The 15,651-nt window shown below is 38.8% G+C and overlaps 2 protein-coding genes across 3 annotated transcripts; one reads left to right on the top strand and one right to left on the bottom strand.

Moving 5' to 3' along the window:
• Positions 1–16: 16 nt before the first annotated feature.
• Positions 17–9,227, bottom strand: tbc1d10c (TBC1 domain family, member 10C). The gene is made up of 10 exons (XM_052150381.1): positions 9,185–9,227; positions 8,709–8,815; positions 7,353–7,449; positions 7,029–7,136; positions 6,824–6,930; positions 6,543–6,657; positions 5,547–5,612; positions 5,007–5,196; positions 3,118–3,278; positions 17–3,034 (listed from the first exon to the last, which is right to left on the bottom strand). Exons 2-10 carry the CDS (start codon positions 8,813–8,815, stop codon positions 26–28), a joined length of 3,960 nt encoding a protein of 1,319 aa, XP_052006341.1. The 5' UTR covers positions 9,185–9,227; the 3' UTR covers positions 17–25.
• Positions 9,228–10,527: 1,300 nt separating this feature from the next.
• Positions 10,528–15,651, top strand: LOC127659886 (GTP-binding nuclear protein Ran). Of its 2 annotated transcripts, XM_052149844.1 has the most exons (7): positions 10,528–10,616; positions 11,357–11,427; positions 14,220–14,304; positions 14,441–14,566; positions 14,681–14,868; positions 14,962–15,132; positions 15,262–15,650. In XM_052149844.1, exons 2-7 carry the CDS (start codon positions 11,395–11,397, stop codon positions 15,304–15,306), a joined length of 648 nt encoding a protein of 215 aa, XP_052005804.1. In that variant the 5' UTR covers positions 10,528–10,616; positions 11,357–11,394; the 3' UTR covers positions 15,307–15,650. The 2 variants fall into 2 exon arrangements, with proteins under 2 accessions (XP_052005804.1, XP_052005805.1); XM_052149845.1 differs by lacking the exon at positions 10,528–10,616 and having other exon boundaries at positions 11,351–11,427; positions 15,262–15,651.

Here is a 15,651-nt window from a genome sequence, read left to right on the forward strand (position 1 = left end):
TGTGCATTTGATTTTTGTCTCTGATTTAAAAATAACTGTCAGAAAAAGGGGCAGAATTTCTCCTGTGGCAAAGCGTCTTAGAGTCAGTGTTGTTAGGGGACACGTCATTATCCCAACACTCCATGTTGAGCACCTGGAAGCTCTTCCCGCTCATCTGTGGGTTTTTCCTCTCTTTTTCTGTCTGCTTTTCTCGTTTCTTTCTCTCCTCCCTTTCTTTTCTCTCGCTCTCTCTCTTTCTCCGCCTCCTCTCTTTTGCAGTCAACTTTTCTTCTTTCTCGCTAATGTCTTGAATGAAGATTTTAGGTACAGGGGTTTTATTGGTCTCCCCCCGTAGACGGCTGAAGAGACCCAGACATTTGGGAGCACCTGGCTTTGTTGATGAACCCGTGATGAGCTGAGTGTGTGTCTCTTGTGTGATGTCTTCTTTGGGTGTGTGAGTCTGCTTTGGCACTCTGAAAGTGTCCTCTGAGAGGATTGTGGGATAGGATGACCGTGAGCTGGAAGTCCTGCCGACACGGTGCTGAGTTGGTGGGATATTTGGTATTGAAGGTTTGGATGTTGTTTTCGATTGGGTCTCTAAATCCTGGTTGTTGTCAGGTATTGCACATACACTGTTATGCAGAGAGTTGCCAGATCCATCAGCAGAGTCCACTATGTTGCACTCTGGGTTGCCAGATGCAACAGCAGAATCCACTACAGTGCTCTCATGGTTTCCAGATCGAATTGTAACCTGAGTGCACTCTGGGTTGCCAGATCCAACAAACACTTTGCTGCTTTCTGGGTTGCTAGATTCAGAAGTAGCATGCTCGTCTTTACACTCTGGGTTACCTGATCCAACAACAGAATGTTCTAAATTGCTCTCATGGTTACTAGATCCAATTGCAACCTGAGTGCAATCAACTCCAACATGCACTTCACTGCTTTCTGGGTTTCCAGATAAAGATCCAATTTGCACTTCGTTGTTACTAGATTCAGAAGTTGCATGCACTTTTGTACACTCTGAGTTGCCACATCCATCAGCAGAGTCCATTGCATCACTCTCTGGGTTGTCAGATCCTGTTCCAACATGCACTTGGTGTCTTTTTGGGTTGTGAAATTCAGTTGAAACATCAACTTTTTTACAATCTGGTTTGCCAGATCCATTAGCAGACTCCATTGCATCACTCTCTGGGTTGCCAGATCCAGTTGTAAAATTAATGCACTCTGAGTTGCCAGATTTACAAGTACCATCCTCTCTTTTGTTTTCAAGGTTGTGTGAATCTTTAGAAGTATCCATTTCACAACACTTTATATTTTCAGATTCAGTTGTTTTATTTCTTTCACAGAGTTCTGTGTTAATCTCGCTGGTTTCTATGTTACAACACATAGCAACAGAAGCAGCATTCATGATTATGTCCTCAGAGTTTTTAGATGCCACTGCAAGATCCTCCCAAGTTTCATGGGAGTCAGTCCTACCAGAAGCACCCTCTACACTCTGTTCTGGGTTGCCAGATCTTAATATAACTTCCACTTCTTTGGAATCTATTTGACTGTGTTGTGAGTCACTAGATCTTTCAGTAGCATCCATGTCATTATGCTCTGAGTCGCTGGATTGGGATTGCTGTACAGGATCCGCTAAGGTGAGAGGAGAGACTGATCTGTTTGGATGCTCAATTTCGTGTTCTTCAGATGTTTGCAGTGTCTCTTTGTCACCGATATGATAATCATTGTCTCTTTCCTCTAGCTTTGCCTCCTGTCTTTCTTCTTCCTTTCCTTTCTTTCTCTCCTCTGGGATCTCTCCATCACCAACCACTATATGCTGAAACCCAGCTTCCTCCATACCTACATCAGTATAGTTTTCACCAATGGGTTGTTCTTCATATTGATCTCTGGATGTGTGAGATCTCCGGTCTTCTTGAAAAACTGTTGTCTGTCCTTCTGCCTCTGTGATATTTTCCAGATTTTTTCTATTTTCCTCATCTTGCTGGTTGTCTTCAGGTATTATGACTTTTTGCAAAGTATCTGCTTCTGCTCCATCCCGTTTGAAGCCCCATGACTGTATTTCCTCTTCCTGTTTATCAGTGGTAGTCTGTACGTCCACTACCTGTGCATAATAGTTTGTTTGTTTGCTTTCCTCAGATGACTCTGAAGTTATCCTGATTTCCACGTTATGTTCATCTTGACATGTATGTTTCTCTGTATTCTGCTCATCTTGATTTGTCTGCTCTTTTGTTCTCTGTTCATTTTGATTTGTCTTATTCTCTGTATTCTGATCTTGACATGTCTCTTTTTCAACATTTGGTTCATGATGTTCATGTGTCTGTATGTCCTCTTCCAACACACTCGCAGCAATCCTTTCTTTATCATCATATTTACCTTCTCCTGTTGCTGAAGTGTCGTTGTGTTGGTTTAAAGATACTTCTGTTTCTTCCTTGCAATTACCTGTATCTGTGTGTAAGGTATCCTCATGTTTAACAGAATCTCTCTTTGTCACAATCTGTATATTTGATGCACAGATTCTGTCTTCATGCCCTTCCTCAAAAACATTAGATTCAGTACTGTAAGACACCACCAGCACCTTTGGCTTTTGTGGTGGTATAGTTGTGTGTGTGTTGTGATCTTTCTGTTTGTGTGTATACAGTTCATGTGCTAGCCTGCCTTGCTTTTCCCTCTGCTCTCCAATGACACCACACACACTCTTTCTCCTAATTTCTTCATCATCACTCTCCTCCATCAAACCTTGTGAGACATTTCTTCCTCCTCCATCCCACTCCTCTGTCTCAGTCCGACTACTCCTCTTTCTCAATTTCTTTCGCAAAATAGAGGGAGAGAGAGAGGAATGTGATCTCATCAGAGGAAGAGTCAGGTTCCCTTTCTGTTGTTCCTTCTTTTCATTTTTTCTTAGTTTCTCCTGCCCTCTCTCCCATGCCATCCTATATCCATGACAGCGCCCACGTGGATCAAAAGTCGAGTGTGGTCTTTCTAGTTTCCACTTCTCCATCTCTTTCTCGGTTTGTTTTTGCAGGTCCACCAAGGACAGGGGCACAGAACACACCTGAGGGTGTAACATTGGTTATGTGTCAAGAAATCTTCCAACGCTTATCCAGATTAGTTGAAATACACAAGCACTGATACTACCTCGTGAATAAAGGTGTCAGCCTGAACATTTTGGACACGCTCCTTAACACCTCGCAGTCGCTCCAGAGTTTCCATCTGTCCATCGCACTCTTTTCGTATTCGAGCCTCTCCGAGACAACGCCGCACCAGTGCCACAGCAACTTGGAACAAAACGCGCACACCTGCAATACACACAATGGTTTGTCACTACTAGGTCTTGAACATAGGGCTGGGTCATATGGCAAAAAAATATAATTTTTTTCAAACTTAAGGATGTCACGATTTGATTTTTCAACTTTTAAATGTACTCAACTAAATAGTAATTCCAACATGATTCAAATAACATGTTCTTCATTAGAATGTATTTTTCTAACCAGGTTGCCTTGCATTGTATTGCAAAATACAATGTAGGTATTATTTATTGTCTATCTAGATATCAATATCTAGAAATTATCAAGTTTATCTAGAAAGTACTCATTGTATATAAACAATTTGTATGTATAATCATAAACCGCTGCCGATAGAGTCCAGGCCACACGGCTCCCTCTAGCGGTACATGCTGCGCAGCATTATGAACCGATTTATCATTACAGTTCAACTCGCAAAGTTTGTCAAAATGATCGCTGGCCAAATGTTGGCTATAGATGCATTGCAGAACAAAGCCTATCCAGATGATTTAATAGGAAGCACCTGTAACTGTCATGTAACTAACACTTTATTTGGGGTATTTAAATAAAAGAAAGGCGAAAATTCATCAACATGGACAGATGAGGTCTGATTAAGCAGGTGTATTCATGCATGATGAACAAAGTTAAGCTATATAACATTGTACAATTGTACTGGAAATATTACTGGTGTCTTACACTGATCAGTCACAACATTAAAACCACCTGCCTAAAATTGTGTAGGTCCCCCTCGTGCCACCAAAATAGCATTCTGAGATGGTTATGTGAGTTACCAAAATAGCATTCTGAGATGGTTATGTGAGTTACCAAAATAGCATTCTGAGAGCACTGTAGTGGTTATGTGAGTTACCGTAGACTTTGTCAACCAGTCTGACCATTCTCTGTTGACCTCTCTCATCAACAAGGCATTTCCATCCACAGAACTGTCGCTCACTGGATGTTTTTTGGTTTTGGCACCATTCTGATTAAATTCTACAGACTGGTGTGTGAAAATCCCAGGAGATCAGCAGTTACAGAAATACTCAAACCAGCCCATCTGGCACCAACAATCATCCATGTGATTATCTAATCACCCAATCGTGTGGCAGCAGTGCATAAAATCAGGCATATATGGGTCAGGAGCTTCTGTTAATGTTCACATCAACCATCAGAATAGGGAAAAAGTTAGTTTGGCTTTTTTCTGCCTTTCAGCCTTGGGTGGATTGACAACGCATCTAACTTATCTAACTAATGGTGTAGTTGGAAATATCACAATTACGAGTTTCGAGCACATGAATGACCCAGCGAAGTCATATTTACCAGTTGGAAAACTAAGGGAAGTTGCAGACTTGTGATGTTTGCAGGGCGAGTGCTGTCTTGAAAGATGATTCAAGGTACAACTAATATTTTTTTATGCAAATTAATTAATAATTTTCTAAATACCATGCATTAATAAATCATATAGTATACCATGTAAATGTGCTGCAGGTGTATTTACTTGTGCTTAACCACTGGAACAACGTTCATTGTGTATTAAGTTTGGCTTCTTTCGTATTTTGTTTCTGACTAGAAATACGCCTGTGAATAGGGCATTTCTACAATGGCATCCGGTAACCAAAATCTTTTGCTTTTGCGTGATACTGCATCCAAACGGACAGGTGTCGGTATTAAGTCCAAGACCACTTTCCAATTGAATTTTTATGAAAGTGTACCTTTCTAAATCTTGCAAATACATGTCATACTAACCATAGCAGAAGAAGAGATCCCAGACTCTGAGCAAAGTGTTGAAAGGTAAGTGGCGGCTGTACAGACACATCAACCAATCAGTGGCAAACATGAGTGGCTCCACCCCCTGATTCTGCAGGTGTTTGTGTACAGCTGGACACTGTTTTTTTAATACGCTCGAGAGAACAGCCGCATCAAAAAGAACTCCTTCCTAAAAAGAAAGAAAACCAGAGGAAGTTTGGACCATTTTTTTATTTACATTTTGAAGCTGAAGTGTGCAACTATTTCAGTGTTAAAAATGATTTCTCCTTTCCCAGCTTAATGTGCAGAGACAACTTTTAATAAGCCATTCATAGGTTTATTTCCTCAAAAAAATTTATAAGTTCTGTTTGAGTGTTGGCTGAATCAATTGCAGAACTATGTTTGTTCAATCAGACGGGAGGGATTTCCAGGAAACCTGTTTGAAAACACTGTTTGTTTTTGTAATGTTGTTTGGTGGCGCAGAAATTACACACTTCAGCTTTACCAGTCTTTTCCATGATTATAGTTGAAATGTCTTACCAACAGAGGGCTGTAGTAGCCAGGAAGGTAGAGCTCACTAATCTGCACCAAACACCAGAATGCCTCCTAAAATAGAAAGAAAATATCCAGAATTAGGCTACGTTCAGTATATCATACCATTAACATGCTTTTATTATTTTGGCATTATGTATACTATGTAAAGTATTCACATTTTCTGAATGCACAGTACACTCAGATTACCTACTACAATTGTCAAAATGTTCAGAATCTATACATCCAGAGCATACTGCACAGGGTACTATATCCAACAATGCAATATGCTCCATTTGTACTTTTAATTTCCAGTGTGACAAATTAACAGGAAGAAATACCTACCATAATCATTTTTTTTAATTAATTATTTGATCAGACTGTGAGTTAAGATATTTTTACACATCTGTTCAAAAGTTTGGAATCACTATTAAACTTTTACACTTTTGAAAGCAGTCTGTATATTCAGATATACAGCAGAAGTTTCATCCCCTGCAAACTGTAGCTCTTCCCAAAGATGTTATTGGGTTGCAGGACACTTCTAATGGACCTTACAATCAAACTTTCTAAAGTTCTAAAAATCTTTGTCTGTGTTCAGCAGAATAAAGGAAGTCAAACACATCTGAGTTGGCATGAGGGTGAGTAAATGGTGAGAGAATTTTCATTTTTGGGTGAGCTATCCCTTTAATACTTTAGTACTGCGTACTGTTTCAACATCTTTTTAAACATAACTTTTGCCTAACCATTGACTAACCCTGTGATCAGATGGAATTTAAAGGTTCATAAGTATGTTGTTCAAGCCCCAACCCCAGCCCAAACCCTAACCGTTAAATTTGATTTGTTGATAAGAATGTTGTTACAGGACAAATAAGGTGCTATATCCAGGAGCATACCCTACTACCTAAAATCACAGATACTTTTTGTGGGGATAGTATTCAGCTGTTAAACACGTGTTCTAAAAGATCTAATATATAACTGGGCATACAATAATGACTAGACAGGTACCTCAGCGGGCATGTTCATCAAGAGGACAGCTGCCACTGGGCCCTGTGCCTGACAGTAGCCCTCTTCTGGTCGGTACTGCGTGTATGCTTTCAGAACATGCAGCAAATCCTTCTGACTGTGCATCAGAAAAAGATGAGACAGTCAACTATATATGCGGTTTCGTTACTAACGTATTCTTGAATTATTATGTTACAAAATCTTCTGTTCAATGTCAAATCTCACTGCAAAGCGAGGAGGAAAGACCAAAACAGGATTTCTAAAATAAAGAATAGATTGGGTACCCATGGCCATCTTTGGACTGGAACATCTCATGGAAGGGAAATTGTCTGTCTGTGTCCCTTTTGATGATGTCAGTCCATCCTTGCTGATCCAGAGCTTCAACTAGACGCTAACACAGAGGGGACACGGGACATAATGAAATAATGTTAAAAATGGGTAAAAAAAATAAAATAAAAATGGTGCAATGACCAGTTTTTATTCACTTACTTCGTATAGTTTTGCATTTTTCTCCCTTCTCTCCATAGCACCACAGAGCAGTGGCCAGCACTTAGCCCTGACCGATGCTGGGATACCCTTCTGACATTGACTTTTGACCTAAGACATTAGATATAAGATGAGAGATGAGAAATATTCTCCAATTCTTCCAGATTTACCACAGAGATATTTATACATTAATCTCCTCACATCTAGAATACAAAAAAATGAATACTGAATAATGAATAATGAAGATTTCTTTGATTGGACATCTTTAACAATTACTTCACTCTAAATGCAACAAAGCAATATGCAATTTTATATACAAGTAGACACCTTGTTGCTTTTTTTCTCCATCACTTGCTCCCATTGTTTTATAAGGCCGAGCCACTTCGTCTCTCGATGTCTCACTAACTCAGGACAGGGACCATCACTGTCAAAAACACACACACCGGAAATACCACATTACTGTATTTACTCATATAGGAAAGAAAAATCACAATTGAGAACTCTTTAATATTGTACTTCAATTGTGTTTCCAGATGTCAATGGGATAAAATAGAGACTTTTGCTTAAAGGGATAGTTCACACAAAATTTTAAATTCTCTCTTCATTTAATCACACTCATGCCATTCCAGATGTGTATGACTTTCTTGCTTTTGCTGGACACAAAGATATTTTGAAGAATATTTCATCTGTGTAGGTACTTCTATTATTATTTCTCTAAATACATTTTAGGAGAAAGTCTCCTGAGCTCTGAAAGAACAACTTCTGTGCAATACAATTTTCCTTGCATACTACAGCAGTGTTGAAAATTTGCTTTTACATTAAGGAGCAATATTTGCCCACTGGATTTGATTTTCAGTGGCAGTTTTATCTTTATCAAGCATCTTTTTTTCTAGCAGTTCTTTAGTCATTTATGTCAAATACTAATTTCTTAGATTAATTTGTGCAAATTATATGAATTAATTATACAAATTAAGAATTCAATTGACATCAATTCCTTTATTATGCCAAAAGGCATAATATGTAGGACTATTATAGAACATTAAGAACAATATCAGATGTTATAAACAAAAAAACAAAAAAACAAAAGCATTCATTAAGACGGCATTTTTAACCTACATTTTTAATTTTGGGGTAATTTTTGTCATTTTTGGTGGCATTTTTCCCATACCCTGATTTTTACTGTATTACTGTATTACTTCTACTGTAGTAGGTAGTGCAATGTGACAGTAACTGTCAGTGACATTAATATTTTCTAAGGAAACAGAGAATCACACACCTCTACCCAACTTCCTAACTCACTTTCGTTAAAAGAGCCTCCAGATGAGTGCAATGCATGGGTGTCATAAGAGGCAAACACGCAGAAAACAGGAAACCACACTGTGACAGCACAAATATCACTATGGTAACATGACAGGATGTTGAGACTGAGAAAATGAGAGTCAGAGGTATGGAAGGTAGTAGTGCATAGTTGAGAGTATAGTTATCTGCATTGCTAATTAATGGATCACATAATTGGGTCAAAAATGTCCTTTAAAGATTATTTGACAACACATGATACTTTACTATCAAACACACTGAATTCAGCTGACGCTTACAGGATACAAATAGTGTCACAAACACTGATATCAAGTTCCAAACTAACTCTTGAGCACATGATGTGAATGCATAGACACCAACACTGACCTGTCAGTTTCGCCATTTCCTAGAATGAACCCAAAACGGTTAGTCTCTACGACTGTGACTCCAGACCCAGATATCCCCTCTTCATCCTGGTCCGTCTTATCAGACATCTACATGCATGAAAGAGAAAGCTATCTATAAGCATTTAACATCACATTAAATAACCAAAAACCATTAACATATTTTGAAATGTGATGCAAAGTTCTATTGATTTTTTTCGCAGATTTTGCATGATGGATTCTGTTCTTTATATTTCTGAATGCAGAATATATTAAACACAAAATGCAGGCTAGTGTTTTACATGAGACAATACACTTGCCATAGTTTGAGAAGAATCTAGAATGTATTAAATAGACTTTGAACTGGCCCAAAACATGCATGCAAATATACATTAATCACAGATTTAGTATTATATATTTAGCAGATCAATGGAAACATATCATTAATTGTGAGATAGAGGTAAACAGAGCAAAAGTTACCTTCACACTTCTGCCTAAATGAAAAGTGCAATTGTCCTTTGAGGGGAGGGAAGACAACTGAGAAAATTACTTCCGCTGTAAAGTCAGCTTGTGTGTTTGAGTATGTGTTTGAATAACTGGGGGTTGGAGGAATGGGCTGTGCAGATCCTCATTTATTGTTTATTACTTATTACAGTTAACCAATCATTAGGACGTGAGAGTATGAAACATTTTGGGTAGTTGACATATAGTATTGGCATAGACATGCAGTTGATAGAAAACATGGCATATTGTTTATAATAACATCTATTAATTTAGGCTAAAATTTACATTTATGTGATAGAAAATGCATATATTTTAGATGCTGTAACAGGTCACTATTTATTTTTCACCATTTTTATTTCACTTTTCAGTTACTCACATAGTCCTGCCGTGTGACATGAATTTTGTACATATTATTTCTTATATGAGGTCAAAAAAATGGATGTATAATTATAATATACAAGAACATATACATGCATTTTCTGAATTAAATTAATATTTTATGTTCAGTACAAGTAAAGCTCAATGGACAGCCTTTGTGGCATAACACTGATTACCCCAAAAACATTTTTGACTTCTCACTGCTTTTCTTTAAAAAAAATAATACAAAAATCGAGGTTCCAGTGAGGCACTTACAATGGAAGTGAATGGGGCCAATAAGCAAATGTTAAAATATACCACAAGACATACAAAATATGTATTTATTTATTCTGCACACTGCCCCATTTCACACACATTAATACAAAATTTGTGTTAACATGATTGTAGTGTAATAAAATCACTTTTCTTTGTAAAGTTATAGCCAATTTTACAACTTAGTTGCCATTAAAATGAACCCGTAAAAACACAGTGAAAAAACTCAATTTAAACAACCTTACTGCTCAGATAATATGTGCGTTTTAACAGAATGATTTAATGTGTGCTTTTATAAAAATTATAAGCTTCACAATTCTGCCATTAAACACTCAAAAAATAGGCCCACTCACTTCCATTGTAAGTGCCTTACTGTAACCTTGATTTTTGCTTTTTTAAAGAAAAGGAGAGGCGAGTCAAATCTATTTTTGTGGTAATCAACATTAGGCCACGAATGCTGTCGTTTGAGCTTAACTTGTACTGAACCCGGAATATTAATTTAAGTATAACATGCCACACTGCTTCGATCATAGGCAGATCGATTGGCGGAGGCAGAGCTATTCTGAACGCTATAGGCCTATCGGTGCACACTAATCAAAATAATAACAAACAATAATAGAAGAGAATAAATGCTGTATGTCGACTACAGCCACGAGGTGACGCACTTTTCGCGGGACGCTCTGTGGGTCACATGGTAGGGGCGGAAGCGTTTATGTGACCCATGCTGAATCTCGCGCGGGCGCAGCCATTTGATCTTTCCTCTTTCACTTCACCACCGGTGAGTACGGAAAGACAGCTCGTCTCATCCTTAAACTAATTTTAACAATATATAGTCTTTTCAGCGAAGACGAAACCCATCTGGAAAACTTTATAAATCGCAGAAGTTGTCGTAAGTTAAGCAGGCTATCTTTATTCGCTGTCGTTGTGGAGTTATGAGTGTTCCCACAATGGCATGGCTCTGTCGCAGCGCCATCGTGAGTTGTTGGCTAGCATATGAGCAAACTGGCGCGCGTGGGCCGCGGGAAGACTCTCGCTTTGTTCCAGTCTCCGTGTACCTCGTTTTACTTTCGTGAATTTTCACAGTCTGCTATGTGGCTATTACGCGCGTTTAGGCCCGTTTGAGGCCTTGTGATGGTTTACATCCATTTAGCATGTTAGCACAAACTAGGTTTTTATTTATGGGACTGGTTTTGTTCCAGTCGATTCTAGAAAAGTGTGCACGCGACATAGCGCACAGCCATCATTCTAATAAGCGCATTGTATCATTCCGATGTTGCGAGAATGCTCACTCGTGCCTTACTAGTGTTTTGATGAAGTTAAGGCTTTTTCGGAAGCAGCGGCCTCGTGTGTTCGCGCGCATCCTTTATCTGCACACCTGAGTCATATTTCCCGAACAACATTGTTTGTGATGGTAGAAAATTAGCGTTTTTAAATGGGTTTTATAAACACGGTCTTTATTTAAAAGTAGTGTGTCCTTTTGTGTGATGTGACTAACCGTCCCGCCATCTCTTCCCGCAGAGTGACTGCAGCACAAAGACTCACGCACACATACAGCCATGGCAGAAAACGAGCCACAAGTTCAGTTTAAGGTAAGGATCACTTTCTTTTAAAATGAACAGTTGAGAATAAACTATGTTCTTATGTTGACTTATTTGTTCAAAAAATGTGCCTACTCAATTGTTTAAATGTGAACAAGCCTACATTCCTGTTTGATAACAGTTATAGGGCCATCACTATCTCTTTTTAACTTGGATTTCATAATGTTGAATTCACGTTTTGCAAGGATTCGTTTTAATGCCTAAAGTCAATAGACATCCAAAGTAGACCTATAACAAAGTCCAGGGGCCGGTTTCACCAGCTATAAGTAAGTCACAACTAAATGGACACTAAGGGTGTACTCCTACTGCAATCTGTTCCATGTACGAGCTGGGGATGCTCCAATGCCACTTTTTCTCTTCCGAATCCTTCATCGGAAATGCCGATACAGAGATTGTTTTTTGCATAGTCTGTTTAGAGTATATTTACATTATTGTGTGGAACTAATTGGGTGTGCTCTTTAAAATGTAAAACACAAACCTCTACACATTATTTCAATATAAATGTGTAGCTTAAGAAACACAACTAGTATACTGGATAATGTAGCAGCAAAATTAACAGTTATTATTTATTTTTTTCAAACTTGTATCTGGACTTTAAAGGATTCAGATCTCTCTTTTTTGTAAGATATCAGCTCACTTCATAAAAATATTTTTTGGAACCCATTCAACTTAATATTATAATAGTAATGTATTTCAATCATGCACCTTTAACTTTCAAACCCTCACGCTTTTATTTTGACATTCTGAACTCTCCAGGAAGTCCTTTAGGTGTCTGTTTGTAGGCAAGTTCACAGTTTAATTTGCTTATTATTTAAATTCTGGTAAAATGCACCTCTGGTGCCATTCTAAATGCATATTATAAGTGAACCGAACTATTGAACATCTACATCTGAGATGTTGTTTGAGTAGCGCTCAAATATTGCGCACTGTGTGAAGGCTAAATAGCCGCAAGTGTAGCAGAGCAGCGCCATTCAGAAATGCACTAGAGCTTTGCTTTTTATATATTTACTTATTAAATGCAGCATTTTGTGATTCACAGAGCATAACATGCACAAGTTGTGTGAACTACTTTAACTGTTTTAATGTTCTTTTGTTGTTTTTTGGGTTTGACCGTAACATGACTAGCACACAGTATCGGATTTGGATCGAGCTCGTCAGACCGATACCTGGTCCGTCTAAAAGCTTAAGTATCAGGAGCGGTGCTTCCCTAGTCTGAGCACGTTTGACCCCTTAAGTCTAGTTCGTTTGACTAATGTGATCACAAACTGCGCCTTGGCCCACTTGAAGTGGTGGGCTTGGCCACGGTTCAGTTGGCTCAGGCGCAGTACGCATCTAGTGTGATAGTTAACCTTGACTTGGCACGTAAATCGAAACATGACGTTAATGATGCGACTAGGCAAAGGAATCACTTTGGTCTGCAGCATAGGTTCAGTGTTTACTGGAAATTTGTGCAGACAAGTGTATACTGGAACAACTGGATACAACACACTAGAACTCTTCATGCTTGTGGGTACCAAAGAACCATTGAGCAATGATGTGACAAGCTGAAAAAAAATTGTGGGTTCAGTATCTGAAGGTAAATCGGACAGCTCGTTGGACGAAAAGTATAAATTTCTGTGGTGCGATGCTGTTGACAATTGGGCTGTGTCACCATGCCCCAAAAGACGCAACATAAGCCACAAAGTAATGTTACAATGATGGACTCCATTGTGCTCGGCAAGAGTGCTTTTCCTGTTTTCTTCAAAAACAAAGTCGCATCGTAATGACTCAAGCGTGCTCGGGCCTGGAATGTTCCGAGTTTGCGTTTCTGAGAAGTTTTATACACACCTGGTTCCGATGGAGCTGTTCAGCAATGTTGTCAATTTGTAGGTGTACCTGGAAGAAGGCTAATGGGTTCCCTCTAGATTTTCCTATGGGGTTTTCAAGCGTTTTTTTTTTTTTTTAACAAAGTAAACTGCACTTGACGGTACATGGGCTGTTTGTTCAACAAAAATTCAAAGGTTTTAGGTAAGAAAGTGTTTGTTGTCCACGTATCGTCAAGTGATGTTTACCACTGACCTTATTTTTCTTAAATTGAAAAACCCCATAGAAAAATCCTGAGGGAACCTATGGTGAATTATTTTCCTGGTTTTTGGACTACAACGTGAACCACTCCATTTCTTTTGTTTTTAACTATTCGAGACACTGCTGTATTAAGGGCAAATAGGAGTGGTGGTGGCGTAGTGGCTAAAGCACAGGGCTGTTAATCAGAAGGTCGCAGGTTCTAACCCCATGGCCACCACCATTGTGTCCTTGAGCAAGACACTTAACTCCAGGTTGTTCCGGGGGGATTGTCCCTGTAATAATTGCACTGTAAGTCGCTTTGGATAAAAGCGTCTGCCAAATGCATAAATGTAAATGCAAATATTGTAATTATTTGAGTCTTTGCTGTATTAAGGATGAATATTCTAATTATTTGAGTCTTTGTTTTTACACAATTATGCTTAATATTCCAAAAACGTGTTAAAACACATTCAGCGATTTCGTTTAATGTTGTAAGGTCATTAACGGTTTATGAATAAACTGATCGACATGGGTACATTTTTGCAGATTGCAAGATTTGTGCGTATGTCTCCATGGTTCAACATCAAAAGCAGAGAATAACCATTTCAAGTGCAGTTTAGCTTTTTTTTTTTTTTTTTTTTACTGATTTTTGGGAGATTCTCAAGCATATTGCTGTGCATGTTAACTGGATGATTGTCAAGTCTTAATATACTTATACAAGTTTACTTTTCTGTCCACAGCTGGTCCTGGTAGGAGATGGCGGTACGGGGAAAACCACCTTTGTGAAGAGACATTTGACTGGAGAGTTTGAAAAGAAATATGTTGGTAGGTCTTGATTTTGGAGCCTTGCTTTGAATTGGAGCACTTTTTTGGTGTTGGCACATAGAATGTGTGGCTTTCAAGCAACTGTCACAGCAATAAGTGAGAGAACAGCTTTTAATATCCTTTTCTTTCTTTTTAGCCACACTTGGAGTTGAGGTACATCCCCTGGTCTTCCACACCAACAGAGGCGCCATAAAATATAATGTATGGGACACAGCTGGCCAGGAGAAGTTTGGAGGCCTGAGAGATGGATATTACATCCAGGGTATGCTGGTTTTTCCATTTATACAGTTGTAGGCCTAACTGTGCATCATAATTTCTTGCAGTGTGTTTCTCCCCACTGCAGTAGTTTAAAATAACTTTGCTTCTTTCTCTCTAGCTCAGTGCGCAATAATCATGTTTGATGTAACTTCTCGTGTGACCTATAAAAATGTGCCCAACTGGCATCGTGATTTGGTGCGTGTGTGCGAGAACATTCCCATAGTGCTGTGTGGTAACAAAGTGGACATCAAGGACAGGAAGGTCAAAGCAAAGAGCATTGTGTTCCATCGTAAGAAGAATTTACAGGTACATTTAGATTTTAATTTCCAAAAACATTTGACTTAAATTGGCATTTGAAACACACTTTATGCTCCAGTGTTGTGACTTTCTCTTTCTCAGTACTATGACATCTCTGCTAAGAGTAATTATAACTTTGAGAAGCCCTTCCTGTGGCTTGCACGGAAGCTGATTGGTGATCCAAACCTGGAGTTTGTTGAGATGCCTGCCCTTGCCCCACCTGAAATTGCTATGGACCCAACACTTGCTGCACAGTATGAGCACGACCTGAAAGTAAGTGCATAGTCTTCATGAGCACACAGGCAGAGATTTCTCTCTGCAGACGCGTAATAAGCTCTTTCTCTGCTGCTGCTATTAAATCTGTGCTGATTTTGTTGTTTTTTTTTTTCCACTCTCGCCCAGGTGGCATCAGAAACAGCTCTCCCAGATGAAGATGACGACCTTTAACCTGTTAGCCTCTGACCTCCTTACGTTAATGTCACTGGGGTTTCCTTGTGATAGTTTTTCCCCTACCCCTTTTACTGTATACTCCAACGCAGAATATTTTTATTTTTCAATTTTGGTTTTGTGTTGCGAATTGAGCAAATTTGTGTGGATCATTTCATTGTAGACATGCTAATTGTTACTACCAGACACCCATTCATGCAGACATGCCTACACTTTAACACACTCACTCAAAGGTGTGAGCAGGTTGAGTGTCCCAGTGCTTGCTTCTCTCTGTAAGGCTCTAAGCACTTAGAGAAATTCTTGGAATAAAAACATTCAATATAACAAACCTTGCTTGGCATTTTT

Source organism: Xyrauchen texanus, chromosome 19 (assembly GCF_025860055.1).
Source record: "Xyrauchen texanus isolate HMW12.3.18 chromosome 19, RBS_HiC_50CHRs, whole genome shotgun sequence".
Taxonomy (NCBI): Eukaryota; Metazoa; Chordata; class Actinopteri; order Cypriniformes; family Catostomidae; genus Xyrauchen; species Xyrauchen texanus.